At 41.8% G+C, this 20,887-nt stretch overlaps 1 protein-coding gene across 1 annotated transcript in view; it reads left to right on the top strand.

The window, feature by feature from the left end:
• The first annotated feature begins 6,762 nt into the window (after positions 1 to 6,762).
• The window catches only part of MAPK4 (mitogen-activated protein kinase 4), a 64,733-nt gene continuing 50,608 nt past the window's right edge, over positions 6,763 to 20,887 (top strand). Inside the window, exon 1 of the mRNA XM_069746276.1 lies at positions 6,763 to 7,878. Coding sequence (XP_069602377.1) covers positions 7,333 to 7,878 — 546 coding nt within the window. The 5' untranslated portion in view covers positions 6,763 to 7,332. The remainder of the gene's footprint in view (positions 7,879 to 20,887) is intronic.

Here is a 20,887-nt window from a genome sequence, read left to right as displayed (position 1 = left end):
CACTATTAATAATGTGAAAAATGCCATTTTTGAATACATCTGACACAAAAACCTGATTTAATTCATAGGCTATTTTCTGATTTCACTCCCTTTAAACACCAAATTTTCACTCATTGACACCAAGCAGAAACTTTAAAATGGTAATAAATGTTAACATAAAAGATATTAGAAAGTTGCAGAATTTTTCATGATGTGATTTATCTTTATTTCTAGCAAACGCTCTTTAATCTGTGAATGAACCCTCTGTCTTCGGATGTTTTCTGATGTGTGGTCCTACTAATCCTCCCCACCCCTCCATGTATTTCCCTGTTCCTCTTTTACTGGGTCTTGGCTTGAATTTGTGATGCGTCTTGTGCATGTGCCAGGCACGGCTCGGCCTCATTTCTGGAGCTGGGTCCAATCCAGCAAGCATCTTCACAGGCTTTCATTTCTGTGCTCCCAGCCTCACTGCTCAGGGGCTTCATGTATTCTGCCTGGTGCAGGAGAACATCTCCATAATGAACCTCAGAGGAACAAAGCAACAGGGGGCACCCAGGATCCGGGTACAGGGTTCTAGAGGAGAGAAAAGCTATCTGTAGTGGAAAAAATACTGTAATATCTCCACACACAGCGTATGTTCCCTCTATGAGCAACATGTTAAAGTATTCATCTGTACATAATCTAGATATAATTCTCCAGTCATCCTGTATTATACTCCAGAGCTGCACTCACTATTCTGCTGGTGCAGTCATTGTGTACATACATTACATTACCGATCCTGAGTTACATCCTGTATTATACCCCAGAGCTGCACTCACTATTCTGCTGGTGCAGTCACTGTGTACATACATTACATTACTGATCCTGAGTTACATCCTGTATTATACCCCAGAGCTGCACTCACTATTCTGCTGGTGCAATCACTGTGTACATACATTACATTACTGATACTGAGTTACATCCTGTATTATACCCCAGAGCTGCACTCACTATTCTGCTGGTGCAGTCACTGTGTACATACATTACATTACTGATCCTGAGTTACATCCTGTATTATACCCCAGAGCTGCACTCACTATTCTGCTGGTGCAATCACTGTGTACATACATTACATTACTGATACTGAGTTACATCCTGTATTATACCCCAGAGCTGCACTCACTATTCTGCTGGTGCAGTCACTGTGTACATACATTACATTACTGATCCTGAGTTACATCCTGTATTATACCCCAGAGCTGCACTCACTATTCTGCTGGTGCAATCACTGTGTACATACATTACATTACTGACCCTGAGTTACATCCTGTATTATACTCCAGAGCTGCACTCACTACTCTGCTGATACAGTCACTGTGTACATACATTACATTACTGATCCTGTACTGATCCGGAGTTACATCCTGTATTATACTCCAGAGCTGCACTCACTATTCTGCTGGTGCAGTGACTCTGTACATACATTACATTACTGATCCTGAGTTACATCTTGTATTATACTCCAGAGCTGCACTCACTATTCTGCTGGTGCAGTCACTGTGTCCATACATTACATTACTGATCCTGAGTTACATCCTGTATTATACCCCAGAGCTGCACTCACTATTCTGCTGGTGCAGTCACTGTGTACATACATTACATTACTGATCCTGAGTTACATCCTGTATTATACTCCAGAGCTGCACTCACTATTCTGCTGGTGCAGTCACTGTGTACATACATTACATTACTGATCCTGAGTTAGATCCTGTATTATACCCCAGAGCTGCACTCACTATTCTGCTGGTGCAGTCACTGTGTACATACATTACATAATTCACATTGCCATTTATTCAGATGTATGACAACAACACAATAACAGTAATAGGTCACAATGGTATAAAAAAACAAATGAAAACCTTTTTTCCTAGTGTGTGACAATGTATGTTCTTCTCTTTTAAACTTTAACACATCTCCACTATAAAATGTTATTTTCCAGCTCTTGAGACGAGTAAGCCGAGCCCTGACCTGTCGTACAACGCCGTCAATAAAACAATTCATACACTGAACTGAGCGAGCAGGTTCCAGGGAATGTGCGCAGTAATCTCCAATAAAAAAGGGATAATCTGGGGAATATATTGCCTTCTCCGCTCCATTAAGCAAACAGGCGACATGATGATGGAGATATATACGTCTGGAAAATAGATTTACAAGCTGATTCTTCAAGAGATTCTTGAAATTAGACATCAAAGATGCATTCGTAGATATAGTATATCTCGCTCTGATCGCAGCAGGTTAACCCCTTAGATGCTGCTGTAAATTATGACAGTGGCATTTAAACGGTTAGAACAAAAAAATATTATATATGTAAATATATTATCAGCACACTTTTACCGGAATGTTGTAAAAATCTAAAAGCTGTCCATCGTCGATTGTGTAACTGTCGAAACATATTAAAATAGTATATTATTTATCATATTTAATGAACACCAAAATGAGAAAAAAATGGCAGGACTCCTGTTTTTTGGTCACTTCAGTTCCATAAAAAAATAAAAGAAAGAGAGATCAGAAATTCACGTGGATTCCATCATGGGAATAGTAAAATCTCCAGAAAAATTAAGCTCTCATGCAACTCTACTGACCAAAAAATAAGGTCTAAGGGGTCACATTTCTGCTCGTGGAGCCTGGCATGTCAGAGTGAGGAGACTTGTAAGCCATGCAATGATTTTTGACGTTTAGGTGATGCTAGAGTTTTAGTCTTCTCCCTTTCTGAAGAGACAAGTTGCAGACCAAAAAAATAAAAAAAAGTTATAGTTATTGGATGGCAAGGAGGAGAAATCAAAGGCGAAGAAGGACCTCCATAGACCTGGTGTCGGTTAGCTGAAGGAACATTATCATCAACACACATATTGATTTTTTTTTAGGGGAAATTCCTAATGGGAAGGGTTATTATGACTAAGTAACAGAAATACCTCTTTATTGCAGATTTATATAAATCATAAATCTTTTGGTTATAGGAGAGTTCTGAGAATATCAAAACTGTAGGACAATTTGCATCTGGAGAGCAGGTATAGGAAATGTAATCATTCCTAGAAGCCTTACAACGTGCATTATTTCAAAGGAAGAATTGCATTTATATGGTCACGATCGTTACAAGTAACTTAGCAGAAATCAATAGTAGAAGAGAATATAAGAAACTTTGCAATATATCTTATCTTACAAATATGCTTCTTTTTCCACTTCCCCTCCCCCTGCCTCCTGAACTAAACAGTCCGTCTGGAAAACAGCTGCCTATTAAAGTCTATGGAGAGGGGGAGATGCAGGGCCGGTTTTAGACAAAGTTTAAAGTGGGGCCACAAATGCTCCTATATTGCATCAGCACACAGAAATGCAGCGCCCCAGGTTCCTGGTCGTTGCAGTAATATCATTCTCCTCTAGGGGGGGAGTGATGTTACGTTTGGAGGCAATAAAGGAGATCTCTTTGTCAGGTAACACCAACACACAACACATTTCATACTCCAGTCCACCAGGGGGAGCTATGCTCCTATTTATTAGGGCACTCTTCACAATTAGGTAAAACTGGTGGTCTGGATAGAAAGTTAGGCAGAAGCCAGCTGAGCTTCGGCTCAGGTAGTTGGTCCCTGACAGGGTTGGGATCCTGTCAGAGGCCTAGACAGAAGGCCACGGAGCTGTGCCTGCCCCACGTGCGGCAGCTTCCAGAAAGAGACACGAACAGAGAACTGTATTGTAGAGGGTGAGAAGAAGTCATAGCAAAAGGAGAGGAAACCAGGAGGAGTTCTGCCCTGTACAGGCTGCCTCCTTCTGAGGCGCAGGATCCCGGTAGCCGGAACACCGAGGGAGCAACAGTTCTTTATGCCTTGCTCCAGAGACCGGCAGGACAGCTAATTCCACTTTACCTGCCTGCCCTATACCCAGGAGGCAAGGTGGCACCCACGAGAGGCTGGGGCATGATAGAGTCCCTGTAAAAAGCTTCACGCCACCGGTCATACGGGTTTTTCCTATCCAAATGGGGGACAGAGAGAGCCACAACATCTAGAACACCTACAACAGTTGTGAGGACCCTATGAGAGGCTCAGCAATAAGGTACTACAACACCCAGGCGCTAGAGGAAGGCTACTGATTTCCAGCTGGATAAATGGACTCTGGCTTTGCCTCCAAACCGGCCGGACTCTGCCTGCCCTGAGATCCGGTGCTCTGGACTGTGGATGCTGAAGCCTTCAGTTTTTTTTTTTTAAACCTTCTATGCCAGCATGAAAGCTTTGATGAATCGGTGCCGAAGAGCCTGTAAAAAGCCAAACAGTGAAACATTCTTAATAAAACCGAAATACAAAAATTATTTTAAGCTCTAAGTACATGTCTGTAAGTAAACAAAAATCCCCAAATGTTTCCAACCCCTTTAAGGACACGGCCAGTTTCTACATTTGCTCTTTCATTTTACCCCTTCTTTTTCCAACATCCAAAACTTGTTTTTATCACTGCATTGAAGTAGCCATACTTTAGCTTGCTTTTTGTGCAATGAGTTGTTTGGATTGACTCCTTTCCTTTTACCATAAAATGTATTGAAAAAAGGATTAAAAAAAACCCCCAAGAGAGGTGAAATGTTGAAAATAACGTTATTTTGCCTTTGTTTGTTTTTTTTTTTTTTAATATAGCTTTTTGTTATTTTAGTGATTTTAAGGGAACGTGTTACCATGTTTTTTCCACCTAATCTGAGAGCAGTATAATGTAGAGACCGATCATAACTACAGCATTGTGTCACTTACTGGGCTGCTTTCTGTAGTTTATATAAAATCACAGTTTTATCAGCAGGAGATTATCACTAAAGGACTAGTAAACCTACTGCCAGGTAGTCCTCCATATTCATGAGCTGTGTATAACCCCGCCCCACCACTGATTGGCAGCTTTCCCAATACACTGTACATAGGCAGAAAGCTGCCAATCAGTGGTGTGGGCGGGGTTATACGCAGGTCAACATTTAGAGCCCTGCTAGATCTGTAGAAGATAAAATAGATTTTTATAAAAATGACAACATGCAGCCCAGTAAGTGACATATCGCTAGAAGTAAGGTCTCTGCCCCTACATCATGCTGCTTTCAGGATAATAAAAATCTGGTGACAGAGTCCCTTTAAAATAACACTGAAATTTGGTTTGTGTTGCCATTTTCCTAGACCTGTAACTTTCTTATTTGTCCTTCGATGGAGCAGTATGAGTGCTTGTTTTTTACATATTAAACTTTAGTTTTATTGATATTATTTTGGACCACATACAACATTTTGATCGTCATGAATTGCCTTTTCTTGGGAGAGATGTGATTACCAAAGGAGCTATTTGAGGGTTTCAATTCCTTTTTTTTCTATGGTGTTCAACTTTCAGGTTAAATACCGTAATTTAATATTTTGATAAACTGAACTTTTGCAGAAGCAGCGATTATAAAAATATTTTTTAATTACTTTATTTTTCTATGGGAAAAGGGGCATAATTCAAACTTTTTTAAAAATATTTTTTTAAATATTTTTTTCCCTGTACTTTTCACTTTTTAATTTTTATTTTTAGTCCCCATAGGGGACCTGACCATGTATGTAGTATAGAGTCCAAATAATGATCTCAGCTGAAGTCCAGTCTCTGGCTGAGCTTCAAAGGAGCGCCAAGATGGCGGCAAGGAGGACAGCAGATTGCTATGGCAATCTCATCGACACCTAGTGATGTCGTTGTGGGGGTCAAGGGGTGGGACATTAGGGACTGAATGAATGCCCCACAAGCATTATGTCACTTAAATGCTACGGTCAGAGATTAAGAGTTTAAGTCATTAAACACCAGAGAGAGGTGCTAGGTCCTATTACTGTTGTTGCAGGCAGAATAATGCACCTGTATAACTCATGTGCCCATACATGTGAACCATGATGTAATGTTAAGTCTTGGTGTGTGAAGGGGTTTATAGTGATATCCTTCGTGGTCTCGGATTGTTGATAGGCTAGATAGCCAGATATCTGGTGGTTTAGGACAGCGAAAGAGATTATGCCAATATATACGTTGTGGTCTACAGTGGTGAAGAGCTTAATGATATTTTCCCTGGTGGTCTAGGGTATTAAAGGGGCTAGCTGTTCAGTTGATATTTTTCTCTTTAAACCATGAGGGGGTAGCTTTATGTCTTCTTTGGGCACCAGGCGTCTGCAAAAATGTAATGTGAGTGAAAGGAGGAATGGGGCAATTTTTCTCAATCTAGACTAGATATGGATGACCAATAGAAGACTCGGTGGTCTTTTTTTTCTGACTTGCACCCACCATAGACCAGGTGAACTTTCTAATTCTGCATGGCCAGATTGTGCATATACATTTCATTTGGTGTTCCAATTGGGAGCCCACAATTGGTGGCTATATTGACGACATTCCTAAACGACAACGCTACCGGTAAACTTTTTCGACATTTGGCACTTTGGCAGTTTTTTCTTGTCCTATTGTAAGCCATTACAATTTATAGAATTCTTGTACTAGAAAAAAAATGTAGCAACATAGGTGAGCAGGGCTAATGAATTACCAAAGGTCAGGCTCCGACACTTTGCGGTAGATTTCATGTCAACCTTCACACAGTAAGAATTAACATAAACCACCACCATTTATTGTCCTATGAATTCAATCAATCTCGTTCTTGCTTTCAGAGAGAATGATAAAGAGACAGAGCTCAAGGCTGGACGCAGATGACAATGCAAGTCTCTCGCAGAGCTCCAGTCTTGTACCAGGAGCAAAGATCGCTTGCTAGAATGAGCGCCGAGGAATGACGATGCCATCGGAAAAGTGTACGGTTCTACAGCTGTGACGAAGAAGGCTCGGATGGCTCGCTGCTGACTTGTGTTTACCCACAGGACGGATTGCATCACCGAGAGGGAGATTAAGGGAAGGAGAATAAGCTTATTCATTAATTATCACCATGCTGTGACAAGCATGGGAATAACGGGAATGCTTTCTTTCGAGGTTTGATGCTACAGGTCTGGTGGACAATCAGCAGAAGCTTGGAAATGAACATCGCTCGAAGCCAGCGGATTGAAAGGCTGCACCACTCGATATTACGTCACAGTCACTTCAAGAGGCGAGTATAAAACCAGCAACCTACTATGTAAAGCTCGTACTCTGCACATAAAGTTCAGATGGAAAGATCTGCTGTTGGAATTACAAAAATATCCAATCCCAATTTTCCAGTTTTCGCTCGTTGAGGTCATTTTTACAATTTTTTCTTCTTTGTTTGCAAATGACAACTCTGTTTAGTTTCTTTCCGGCAACTTTATATTTGGCCTATTTTTTTCAAAAACTCCTTCCATAATTAAAAAAAAAAAAAAAAAAAATTCAATTTTCATTGCCATGGCAGAGAAGTGTGATTTTATTGCTAACGTGTACGGCTATGATTTGGGTGGGCACTTTGTGGATTTTAAGCCGTTGGGTTTTGGAGCCAATGGTCTTGTTCTTTCTGCCACTGACAGCAAAAATTCTCGAAAAGTGGCGGTAAAGAAGATTACTATTAGTGATTGTCGGAGTATGAAACACGCCTTACGGGAGATTAAGATCATCCGACGTCTAAACCATGATAATATTGTGAAGGTTCACGCCGTGCTTGGACCCAGGGGGACTGACCTTCAAGGGGACATTTTTCGGTATAATGTGGTTTACATTGTACAAGAACACATGGAGACCGATCTTTCTCGGCTGTTGGAGCAAGGGCCACTTACCGAAGACCATGCCAAGCTTTTCATTTACCAGCTTCTACGTGGTTTGAAGTACATCCATTCAGCCAATGTGCTCCACAGGGATCTGAAACCAGCCAATATCTTCATTAGTACAGAAGATCTTGTTCTCAAGATTGGAGACTTTGGGTTGGCTCGTATTGTGGATCAGCATTACTCACATAAGGTAAATAATTAGTTATTCTTTAACTTGACACATATTAATGTATTATGCCCATCAGTGTTACACTGATTAGCTAAGTTATTATGCCTTGTCTTGTTAAGCCAACAACTGCCATGAAAACCCATCAGCGCACTATGACCGTGTTGATGGTAAAACTAGCGGAACCCCTTCTTTCTAACCGCTTGGATGTCACTGTCTCAGTTGACCAGAACATCTAAGGGATGAATGGTCACGATTGGCGTTCTCTCTGATCTTGGACTTTGCAATAAAATTGGCAAACATTTCTTTAATGTCTTTCAGCACTCTTATTTATATGCTGAGATAAGTGACCTGTTGAAGATAGTCATCCATGTCTCATCAATAGCTACATCTTACCCGGCTTAAGCCTTTTCACGGAGGGGTTATGGATTCTATTTCCCCTCTATTTACAGTATGTACATACACACAAAATAAAAAAGGAGTAAATATAAAATGTTATATATATATATATATATATATATATATATATATACATATATATGCACACTATATATATATATATATATATATATAAATATTTGTATATATATATACACATATATACACACAGTATTATATATATGTGTGTGTAGACATGTAAAAAATTGCATTTTGTTGCCATTTTGGATTTTGAATAAAAAATTTATCATTTTGGTAAAAATGAATAAAAGTTTCTGGCTCAAAAATTAGATACAAGCAGAGTCTGAGACGTAACATACTTCTTAAATATAAAGGTACAAGATGTGCAGAGTTCATATATTTACCTTATGTATACAGTGCAGTATATCAAAACGCACAAACCTTCACAAAACTTTGAAACTGAAAAGACAGAAAATATTCATGTTCTTGTAATAATTAGATGCAGGGGTACGTCGTAACATATAATTACTTCTCTCATCTGTTTAGTTAAAAAAATAAATAAATGTGACAGTTGAAAATACATCCTGTATCAGCTGGTTGTCAAAAATATGTGGGTCCCCACTCCATTTTTTTTATTTTTTAAATTATTTATTTAAATAATTAAAAAATACGGCGTGGAGACCCCTTTATTCTTGGTAACCAGCCCTGCTAAAGCTAACAGCTGAGGGTTGCAGCCCGCAGCTGTCAGTTTTGCCTGGCTGGTTATCAAAAATAGAGGGGAAGCCATGTCATTTTTTTCTTGATTTATTTACAGCGCAGCCGGCGACTGATGAATACTCCTATCAGCCACCGCCTGCTCTCAGCGCAAGCAGGGGAGATTAATGAGAGCTGTTTTCAACACCCGGTGCCAGGCAACAGTGCTAACAGTACCGCTGCTTCCCAGGCGCTGGTACATGTCACACTGATGACACACAGATGTCATTTGTTTGTCTTTAGTGTGCGGGACGTTTGGCTGCCCGTGCTGATGTTAAAAAATGGACATGTCAGCGTGTTTTGCCCACGGACACACAGTCTGTGAAAACACACTAACATGTGCACAGACACATTCACTTGAATGGGTCTACATGTGTAAGTGTCTCCGGTACATGTGAAAATTGTCACCACACGTACTGGACATACTGGCGTGTGAAAGAGGCCTTAGACAGTTTTTATCTCTGCTCTGAGACTTTAGGTTGCCCCTAAATATTGCACCAAGAGTTAAGAATCTAGAAAGACATCAAAAAATGGAATTGAAAAACACCCTAAATGTGCAGAAATTTCTGTAATGGTCACCGCACTTGGTAGGAGGCATCACCCTCGTCACCGACACCTCGTGGTGGTCATTGTCTTTGGACTCCCACTCATGATTTTAGATCTTTAAAGGTGTACTGTGACTTTAAGGTGAATTTGTAGATAACATTGGACATCCGTTACAAGAATTCCCCTGTATGATTCTTGTTATTGCGGAACGTAATCTCGTCTGGTCTCAGCTGGTTCCTTCTACAAGAAAGACACAGCTGATGAGCACTTGGTGAGTTCAAGGCATCATGTGACCAGAGCCATAGAAGGTGCGACACAAAACTCGGGTTACATTTTCTAACCTCGTAACCTTTTAAAGGGCCGGTAAATGTTTTATATCGTAATAATGTTTCCAAAAAAAGACCTGAGAATTTTATGCTCCCAGAAATGATTGACATAATGAATACCTATCATGCGGTATGTCTGACTCATCATGGACGGGTTTATTAAAATATGACCATGTAGCATGTGATACTGGGGGTCCGCGGCTATAGAATAGTTCAACTCTTTTAGCGTCTTCCCAACAAAGGACTTAGGTCAGATTCAGATGTATGAGCTGAGCCCGTTCCATACCGGAACTACTCATTAACCGTATAAATGCTCCCGGCCATTTCTGTCCTTGACATTTAATTGGCACGATTGCGAGGCGCAACCGTTCCTGCACCTATTATTACTCCCCAGATGAAATAACGGGAAGCCATGGCAGCCAGAGGCCTATTAATGTCCCCCATCACCATCATTTTCTCTGGGCTTCATAGATCAGTAATTTTACTATAACATAGTATTGCAGTATATGAGTGCAGCGCCCCAGAGTCCTGGTCATTGCAGTAATGTCACTCTGCCACTAAGGGGAGTGATGTTATATCTGATTGCACTAAAGGAGTTCACCTGACCAGGTATCACAGTCACGGACCGGGTCCAGCCACCGTGACAACCCCAGCACCGAGACAGAGAGGACCGGTACCGAGTACCCCACGGCCCTGCGTTTGGGGGCACTCCATGGATGCCGGGAGGAGGGATAGACGCCTCAATAAGAACGCATATCGGTCCGGACTGGCAGGATTTACATAGGAGAATTTTAAAAGGTTTTTGGGGAGTATACAGGGGGAGTCAGGGGGTTATATGCCTCTTTATGGAATGTGGAACAGGCGCTGAGTAAGGTGATAGTCTTCGTTCAGACATGAAAAAATTGGTGACAGGTTCCCTTTAAGGCTGACACAACTGCCACCAAATGGGCAAAAAAAAGCGATCAAAACGTCTTATGGAGCTCAAAATAGGAACAATAAAAAAAAATACAAGTTCCATCGACGTAAAAATAAAAAAAAGTTACAGGTTTCAGAAAATGGTGACACAAATAATTTTTTTTTATAAAACTCCAATATTTTTCAACCACTAAAATACGGGAAAAAAAACAACCTATACTAGTTTATTATTCCAGTAATCTTACAGAGCAGAAAAATCGTGTCGTTAGGCCATTTTTTAGGGCGCAACGAACGCTGTAAAAACGAAAACCAAATACAGTAAGTAATGGTGAAATTGCCTTTTTTTGACCATTGGTAAAATTTCGAACACAAATACAAGTCGTCCTGCAAAAATGAATCTTTCATGTGACTATATCGATGGAAAAATAAAAATAGTTCTGCCTCGAAGAAGAGGAGGAAAAAGCGGAAGTACAAAAATGGAAAATTGCTGAATTGGGAAGGGGTTTGAGGACCACTGGAAAGAGGTTCCACAGGGTTGGGAAATCTTGGCTAGTTTCTTTTAGAAAGAGCGCCGCACCTGTCCATGGGTTGTATGTGGTATTGCAGGTCAACTCTATCAACTCTATAAAAGACAATAAGTCATTTGCTGCAATACCATGTGCAACCAGTTCAAAGGTTTGGCGCTGTTTTTGGAAGAAAATAAATATGCTTTGATAGTTGGGAGAATGTTTTTGTTATCACGCTGTTCTCTTATTGCCACAGGCAGGACACAATGGTAGCCAGGACCGCAACGATCACTGTCACAAAGGGTGCGGGAACCAGAGCCTATTTCACCTGGATGTGCGTCCTCAGACTCATATTCAGTTGAAATGTATTGCAGCACAAAGACGCACTGGATTGATGCACCGCAATACATGCTGTCGGCCAATCAGAGGCCGGCATTTGACGTCAGCATGCCTGTCACAAGTGACGTATGGCATTAACGTTATATGCCGCCTGTGACCGCCAGCTAGAGGTAGTGTTGGCCTCTAAGGTGGCTATAGAAGAGGACGCCGCATGTCATGGGACCGGGGGAAGGTAAGAGGAAATGTTTAACTTTTTTTTTAAAAGTGTTGGAGAAGAACGGAGGACATTTTTACTGAAGGGGACCCATGATGGAGGACATCATACCAGGAAGTGGCCCAATAATGGGGAACATTATTAAATAAATGGGCCATAAACGGGGACATTGTTACCGGAAGGGTCCAAGGATGGATGGCATTAGACCAGAAAGGAGCCCAGGATGGGGTACATTATTACAGGAAGGGGTCAATATGGAGGACATTATTAAAATAAGGGGCCCACAATGGGGTACATTATTACACGACGGGGCCCAGAATGTGGAAATTATTTGGGAAGCGGCCCAAGATGGGGGACATTAATACTGGAAGGGGTCCAGGATGGGGGAGATTATTAAATAAAGGGTCCAGGATAGAGGACATTACTATAGAAAGGAGCCATGATGGGGGACACTATTAAAGAAGTCAAGATAGAGGACATTGTTATAGGAAAGGTCATAGAATACGGGACAGTATGACGGTCATTATTAAATAAAGGGGCCAGGCTGGGAGCATTATTACAAGAAGGGCCCCAGGATGGGGGACATTATTACAGAAAGTGGCCAGAATGGGGACATTAAGAAATGGTGGGTGAACACGTAAGCCACAGGGGCTCATATATATAAACATGAGGGGCCTCCGCTCTATCTATTGTCTATGAGACTGCTGATTTTACTTCTTTCCACAAGTCCAATTGATAAATAATGGAATAAGGGCCAAACATGTGACCTTCTGCATCATTCAGGATGGGGCAGATATTGCTCCAATCTTAAGACCACTGGTGGTCTCAGCACTCAGATTTCCAGCGATCAGCAAGTCAATGGTGGCCAACCCCCCATCCAACAAAATAATCCATGTTGTGGGCTGCATGATGTTTGGCCAAGGGCAGTGGGAAGAGTAGGGACGTATAGTGGGTGCAGGGTTTGTATCTGCACCTGGAGCTTATGGGGCCTAAAAGGTATCTTTGGCCCATATCAGAAGACCAATACTACTGAAGACCCATGATGTTTGGGGACCTTTTTGGAGATTTTGCAATGGTGCCTACACCTTACGCCTCTGGGTAAGGGTTAAAATGTTGCTGTCTGCAGCGGCAGTAGGTGAGTCAGGATGCCGCAGTGTCCATATAGAGGGATATACTGTTATGTCCTGCGGGAATTGCGCTTTATGTAAAGCTCAGAGGCTGCGGGGTGAATGCGGTGTCTCCGTTCTTCCTCTCTGGGGCTGCATCCAGAATAAACTGTCCTGAATATTTCATAAGGTTATAATGCAGGCCTGACTTGCTACAGTAATCAGGTTGGCTCTTTGTGATAAGAGGCGGTTATGTAATGAAACACATGTTCCGATTCACTCGTTTTATAATCTTCCTCCGTTGTATGAGGACAGTCGCTCATTATCTCTGGAAAAGTGGGAAAAAATAACAACACAGATATATTTTTTCTTTTCTAAAAGAGGGTATTGCCATCCTCCCCGTAGGTAAGAGTTTGAAGGAGAACTCACCACCTCTCGTGGCAGCCTGTTCCACTCATTGATCACCCTCATTGTCAAAAAGTTCTTCCTAATATCTAATCTTTATCTTTTCCCTTTCAGTTTCATCCCATTGCTTCTCGTGTTTCCATATGCAAATGAGAATAAGGATGAACCCTCTACACTGTGACATCCCTTCAGATATCTGTAGACCGCTATTAAATCTCCTCTTAGCCTTCTTTTTTGCAAGCTAAACATACACCAATCCTTTAACCGTTCCTCGTAGGACATACTTTGCGGTCCGCTCACTATCCTGGTTATTCTTCTCTGAACTTGCTCCAGTTTTTCAATGTCTTTTTTAAAATGTGATGCCCAGAACTGGACACAGTATTCCAGCTGAGGCCTGAACAAGGAGGAGTAGATTACTACTCGTGATCTAGACTATATGCTTCTCTTAATTCATCTTAGAACTGTGTTTGCCTTTTTTGCTGCTGCATCACACTGTTGACTCATTTGTAGTCTGTGATCTATTAGTATATTAGTCTTCCCAAGATTTTTTTCACACGGGCTGTTGCTTAGTTCTATTCCTCTTAGTTATATTCCTATTCCAGAGTAGAGGAGCCAGGCAGCGGCTCTCTTAAAGAGAACACGAGAGCGCTTGTCCAAGATGTTTCTGTGTAAGGGGGAGTCTGGAGAGACATCTATCTAATGAGCATGGGGGCTTTTATTCTCTTCAGGTGTCTGGATTGCACGCCATTACAGCCATTGTCATTCCAAGATAATTCTCTAGATCTCCACTTCTACCCCTACATCATACTTGTCAACTTTTCCAAAAATGTTTCCCGGTAGCTTGGACATTTTTATATTCATAATCTCTCTCCATTTCTTAAGGGCAATTTATTCCTCATTTTGCCCCTGATTGTGCCTTTGAACTCCAGGCTTCGACCTTACGATAGAAAAAAACGGTTGGGAAGCATGATATCTTGGACAATTCTGCCGTGCTCAAGAAATTTGAGACCTCTTTCTGGAGTCTTGGAGGTCTCCCATATTCCGGTAGACTTTCGGCTATCCTGGTAGAGTTGTCAAATATGCTCTACATTGAAGAGTAAGAAACTCTGAGGAGATTGACCCTTCCACCCAAAAGTCAATATTCAGGTTTTTCAGCTGAGCATTGACTTTTTTTGTAGTACATTGATCCTTTTTTTTTATCTTAAGGATTTCCGCGGATTAATCTTTCACTTTTATGTTTCTTTGTTCATCAATAAAAAGAAATCCTGTATGAAAAAGATTAAAGTAGAAATCTGGAATTATGTAAGGATTATGCTCTGGCCTATATCCTTAGACGCGTTTCATTGGTCTAATTGAGCCCTATTGATACAAAGATGTAGAGTTTATGTGAAAACTCCAGAATCGCTCAGGTTTCTTTTTCATGTTTACTGTAGCAGAAGATATTGAAGAAAATGTCTTTTTATTCAGCCTGATGAACCCTCATATCATCCCATTGTTCTGCTCAGTGCATATGAGGATTGGGCTGTGGTTCGCGTGAGTGGCTGCAACTTTTATCTAATCCTTGAAACCTCTTTGCAAAACCTTTTATTGGGATTTCTTTTTTAATTTAGAAAGGGTTCCATCATGGAAATGGCAAATATTTGTGCAAGCTTCTCAAACTACTTTCTGCAGATATTACATACAATGCATGTGTGCTCAGGAAATGACTTGTAAACGTGAATCAGAGAGTCATCTGGCAGCACCACACAGCCACTGTATAGACTAGAAGCGGCAATCATGCAGCTAAGTCATCGTGGTTTTAAAATTAACCGATTGTTTAAAAAATGATTGCATGATGATGGCGCATACGTTTGGATGCATCATGGTTGTGTTTCGACCACACAGCAGCTGCATAGTTGCAGCAATGTGAGATACTAAGCTTCGAATGATGCAGGATATGGAAAAATGGAGACCTTAATTTGGACGTTGAACTAGGATGTAGAATAGACATGTATCATCGATATGTTTAATTTCTTTTATTCAGATCAATTGAGAAGTATTTTGGGGTATAAACCCCTTCTTCAGACAAATAGATAAAACACTTGACTGTAACTTATAGGAAACGGTACGTATAGAGGAGTATGCCCAGGAAGAACCTGGTGCATGTGTAATGGCGCACAGTGGAAAGATTCCATCAATGTAGCTGCTGGCCTGTGGAGCGGGTTGGCAGTGGATGGTCGGAAAGTCAGGTCAATACCAAGAGTTCCAATAAGGAATAAAGTCGTCAGGCAGTAAACTAGTCAAAAAACTGAGCAGGAGCAGAGGAACAGAAGTGAACTAGGTTAAGAAGAACTAATAAATGGCACTGGAAACAGGGAGCTAGGGGTTTAAAGTGTGTAAGGCTCCATCCAAGGTGCAAAGGCAATAATGTGAGGAATTAACCCACAAGTTCGCTGCTTGGAAGCAGTGCCACATGTACTAGTTTGTTGAATCGAAGTAGAGAAGCACAGGAGTACAGGCATGGATGTAACAGCCTGGACAAGGGGGATGCTGAGAAGAGGGAAGAATGCAGATGGTTCACCCTTTCAACTAGAGTTGTCCCATCAGATTTTTAGTCCTTAAGCCCGCTCTACTTCGGAGGAGTGCTGAAAGCCATTGCTGTCATAGAAATCAGGAACATAGGTAGACTGATGGATGGGAGCCGTTTGCCTGTTCAGAATTGATAAAAGCCTGGAGACCAGGTGGTTTGACATGGGGCCTGAGAAAAGCCTTGAAAGGGCTTACCTGGGGTATTTTTTTGTAAGACTTTTTAAAAAGAAGGGTTTTGGCCACTTAACTGAATAGAAAAGAATCCTTTTCTTAGTTGTCATGTTAGTTGTCATGGAAGCAAGCAGTAAGTGACTATTGAAAATCCCTCTGGGTAGGGAAGGTGGCCAATAGGAGAGGTTGGTTTGGATATGCAGGTATGTAGGCCACTGCTAATGCAAGGGAGGAATAACTAGTGCTGAGCTTAAGCTAGGATTGGGGCCTATAGTTGGTTCCAGTCAGGGCTGTAAAATAAGCCAGTTGTCACAACTCTGTTGTCGGGTGTCCCAGAACCAGGGGCTCCTTCCCTGTCCCTAATTCTAGGTATGCCCTAGCTCACCCTCTTCCCCAAATTACTTCTGATGGTGAAGATGCCGGGCCACGTACCTTGCCTTTGCTCCTGAATCCTCCCTTAGTCTAAACCTTTCCCGCACCCAGGTAAGAGGGGAGTAGCAGTGTACCGTAATACAACAACCAGACTAACAAGTTAATACAAACAGGGATAAAGGAAATTACCAATCATAAAAATATACACATAAACAACAGAGGTAAACACAGAGCAGTGGAGGATGGTGTAAAACCAAAGTAGGAGAAGGAAAGGAATTATCACACACTCAAAATCTAGCAACAGTCACAGATAAATCAACCAAACACCTTCTCCAATAACCACCAACAACCTCCAGTCATGCAGCATAAGCTATATCTGAAAATAAGTGCTAGCCAGGGTCCAGATAATACAGAAGATGGTAGTGACTAACAGTGAACAGCTGAGCCTTAACACAGGAAAGCTTTCAGGAGCTCTCAACTGAGCAGATTAACTCCTGCACTGCTAAAATAAATTTACACCATTTAATATGAAGGTGAAGTGTTTCTAATCAGTGCAGGAGTAGGAGAAATCAGACACTGCGGTCTTCTGGATACTCTCTGTCGCGGTAAACCCATGTTACCAGTTCTTTGGGCACTAGAGCAGAGCTGTAGTGGAGGCCTGTTTGCCTGGAAGCTAGAAGTGTTGCCTGGGTAGTTCAGCTGTGTGGTGCCTCAGATTGAATGAAGTTGGCACTAGGAAGTGGTAGCTTAGTAGGACTCTTGAGGACATGAGTGAAGTGGGATATGATGTCCTTAAAGTGTAGGGTGTAGACAAAAAGGAATAGGGCTTTCAGATAGGGCCTAGGTGAAGAGAGGTCAGAGCCATGATAAATATAGCAGGGCTCTTGAGAGTGAGGCCTGGTTTATATAGAGAGAGCTATAAAAAATAGGACTTCAGCTAGCAGAAAGGACCACCTGGAATTCGGTTGGAGGGTATTGTTTGTTCTATCCATGGAGAGAAGTAGAAAGAGAATAGGAGGCAAGGAGCAGCCAAGGAAGATGTGGAGCTGAAAATTATGAGAAACTGATGACCTACTAAGGAGGAGAAATGGAGATTTTAGGGAATAAAAGTGAGAAGAGGAACGGGTCTAGAAGGGGTAGGCTAAGAGGTGGAGGAAAGAAGGGGTCTGGAGAAAAGAATGGAACGAGAGGCGAAAGGACCAGCCTGAGGGGGAAATCAGTTAGAGATGAGGAGAAAGAGAGAAGCTGCTAGTATTTATGGGAAATATGGCTTTGGATGAAGAGAAAAGAAGCAACCAGAGAGGAGGAAAAAGAGAGGAAAGCAAAATGGCAAGGAGCAGTCAAGGAGGAAGACAGCAGTCAATGCGCTGGGGAGAACACTGGCAATAATACAGAGCAAAATCTGCCAAGGAATAACTGGGGTGGAGACAAAAACAGCCAAGTAGGATGGGCATTTAAGAATTTGAGGAACAGAGAAAAGCTAGACAGGTGTAAGAAAGGAAGAGCGACCAACGAGGAGGAGAGAAGGAGTCAGGAAGGAGGAGAGAAAAAGCATGGAGTGGCGAGGAGGAACAGCCAAGAAGATAAGATAGCTGCCCGGGCTTTGTCAGACAGCAATAATTATATCAGAACAAATCAATAAGACATGGGCTTTACATGTTTGATGCCACAAATTATCTATTGATGTATATAATATTAGTATGTCTATTAGGATTGTGCAGAACACGGATGTTTCCTCAGCTTTGCAGACATTTTTTCCCTCCTCCAGTGATCATTTCTGAAATGATGCAATTTTCAGTGACAAAGCGAGGAACATCACTGCCCATAATTCACAATAAAGCATATAATCAGCAGAGCGCGGCTCGCGTGTTACTTATCCTCTATGCTCCCGTGTTCTGGAAAGAAATCCATATTAACTGCAGCCATTGAGGGATTTATAAATATAATTCCTGAGGTTTTGAAAAAAATTTTGGTGGCAAAATCCACTGGTTTTATTGACATGATCTCAGAGTCTTCGGTCGGAAATACCTTTCAAGGGGATTGTACAGGACTATTGTTTTTTTTTTTAGTATGGGCCTAAAGTCTAACAGGCAGGATGTTGCTTACAGAGGCTACTACCTGCCTTTTTTTAACTAGCGGCAGCTCAGAACGGTCACCGACCGCTCATGCTGGTGACTCAGCTGCTTCATGTCAACAGAGCAGTTCTTCCAGGCTGCTCGGTCGACTGGGCGTGACTACCGAGGTCATGATGATTGACAGCCAGCTGCTGCAGATAGGCAGTGACATAGCCAGCTATCAATCATCATGACGTGGGCAGTGACGCCCCATCAGCATTCTGATGACGTTCTGTCGACGTGACATCAGCGTAAGCTGCTAAATCGATGAAAGGAGAGGTCCCTGACTGCTTTGTTGATGGAGCGTGACTGCCGATGTCATGATGATTGATAGCCAGCTCCTGCAGTCAGGTAGAGATTTAGCCAGCTGTCAATCATCATGACTTTGGCAGTCACGCCCCATCAACAGAGCAGAGTGGATGAGAAAATGCTGTTCTGTCTACGTGACATCAGTGTAAGCCGCTGAATCGACTGCAGGAGCGATCCGTGACTGCTATGTGCCTTCAGAAATCGGCGTCGGACACACAGTTATTTCTTAGATCCATAATGAAATTTTTTAAAAATTGTCCTTGATAAACCATTTAAATTATTCCAACTTTAGCATCACTTAATCTTCCCTTTCTAAAGTCTCCAAATGATGACATCACTTATTTGTCTTTCTCTTATTCCCACAAATGATGACATCAATCGGTCATCTTTTTCTTAGGTCTCCAACTGGTTACGTAAATTATTTGTCCTTTTTTACGCCTCCTGATCCTTTTTTTTTTTTTTACAAAAGCAAGATAGTTTCTAAATAGTGCAAACAACTTTAATTGGAGCCCCGCTTTAATCCCCATCTCAAGTCTGGACATCTACAGTTCTGCGCTGAATACAGCAGCAGAGCGAATGTCCTGTTTTCTTGGCTGCTGCTACGCAGTGACCAAGTGCCAGCTTGACCGGACAATGCCTGCGGAACAAACATCAGAGAATCAGCATTCATCAAGTTCTGTGGTTGCTCGGTTGGTCACTACGGACACTCCGTACCCTACAATCGGCTTTTATTACTGTTTGGACTTGATTGATGAGGTCAGCGTTGGCCCCTGAGGTCCTCACTGATGCATCCAACTCAACGAAGGAGGCGGATTAGAAATTCTTACTGAAAGCAAATCAAGTGAAATCTGCTCGAAATGTACCCGTGCATTGTTGTCCATGTCAATTCCATCAAGATTTTCCATGATCGATATTTTTCTGGTTTAGGGCGGAAATTTGCTTCTTTTTAACTCTTTGTTGACATAATCGTAATTACGTTGACAGTTTTGCATGAATTTGGAGGTATTGGGTTTTGGATGAAAGGTGCAGCAGTCATTTTCTCCAGCACTGTCCACTGACTCCCCTTCCTCCCACTGCAGTACATAATACACGAAAATCGCAGTAAGATGTAATTAAATGACATTACCCTTGACAGCAGAACAATGGAGATGTCCGTGTATCGTGATCCCATTAGTCTGAGGGATGACGTCAGTGCAGGAAACCATGGCTTTATGAAGCACTCAGAGAGATACCAGACAGGACAACCAGATTATGATGTCCTTCGAGCACATGAGCCAAATAATCCGCCGCTGAAAGACTGCGATGAGCAAATCTGCCGAAACTCGAATTCAGCAGTTCGCTCCGATTTGACCAGGAAATCCAGTTTGCGTTAAGTTTATTCAACGCAAATCGAATGTATATTATGCCGCCATTTTGCTGAGTTTGCTTGAATCAAATTGCAAAAAACTTGGATTCCAGGCAATCCGAATTTTTTGTGTGTGAAATTACATACAAATTCGATATTTCTATTTCATTGTATAAGTGACAAGTACTGCTATTTTTTAATGCACTTTGGCCAATATTTATTAATCATATCCTAATCACTGTTTAAAATCAATTTCCCCCCCCCCCAAAAAAAAAGAAAATCAAGACATTTTTTGTAGGTTGCACTCCGTAAGAGTTGAAAACAATGGACTGGGTGCAAGTCCCTACATTTTAGGTTGCGTTAACATACGGTGGTCAAGCTGCAATTTTAAATTGCAGAAGCCCTGTGCTGCTTCGGACTTTCCATTCTGGCCCTGCACAAGACCGTATGACCGGTCCTAATGGCGGCTGGTTTCATGACATACTACATAATTGTGCGGGGAAACAGTGGAAGAGCGCGGCGGTACGGGACTGCTGTAGCTTCATCACTGCGTGTAAACGCAGTCTTACGTTCAGATGGCTGTAATAAAACGTCATGTGCAGCTCTGTTCATAACGGATGAGTGCAGGAGCCACCTTCTGTTTTT

This window comes from Ranitomeya imitator, chromosome 1, assembly GCF_032444005.1.
Source record: "Ranitomeya imitator isolate aRanImi1 chromosome 1, aRanImi1.pri, whole genome shotgun sequence".
Taxonomy (NCBI): Eukaryota; Metazoa; Chordata; class Amphibia; order Anura; family Dendrobatidae; genus Ranitomeya; species Ranitomeya imitator.
Note: the sequence above shows the minus strand (reverse complement) of the source record. Positions and strands in the feature narration are given on the sequence as shown.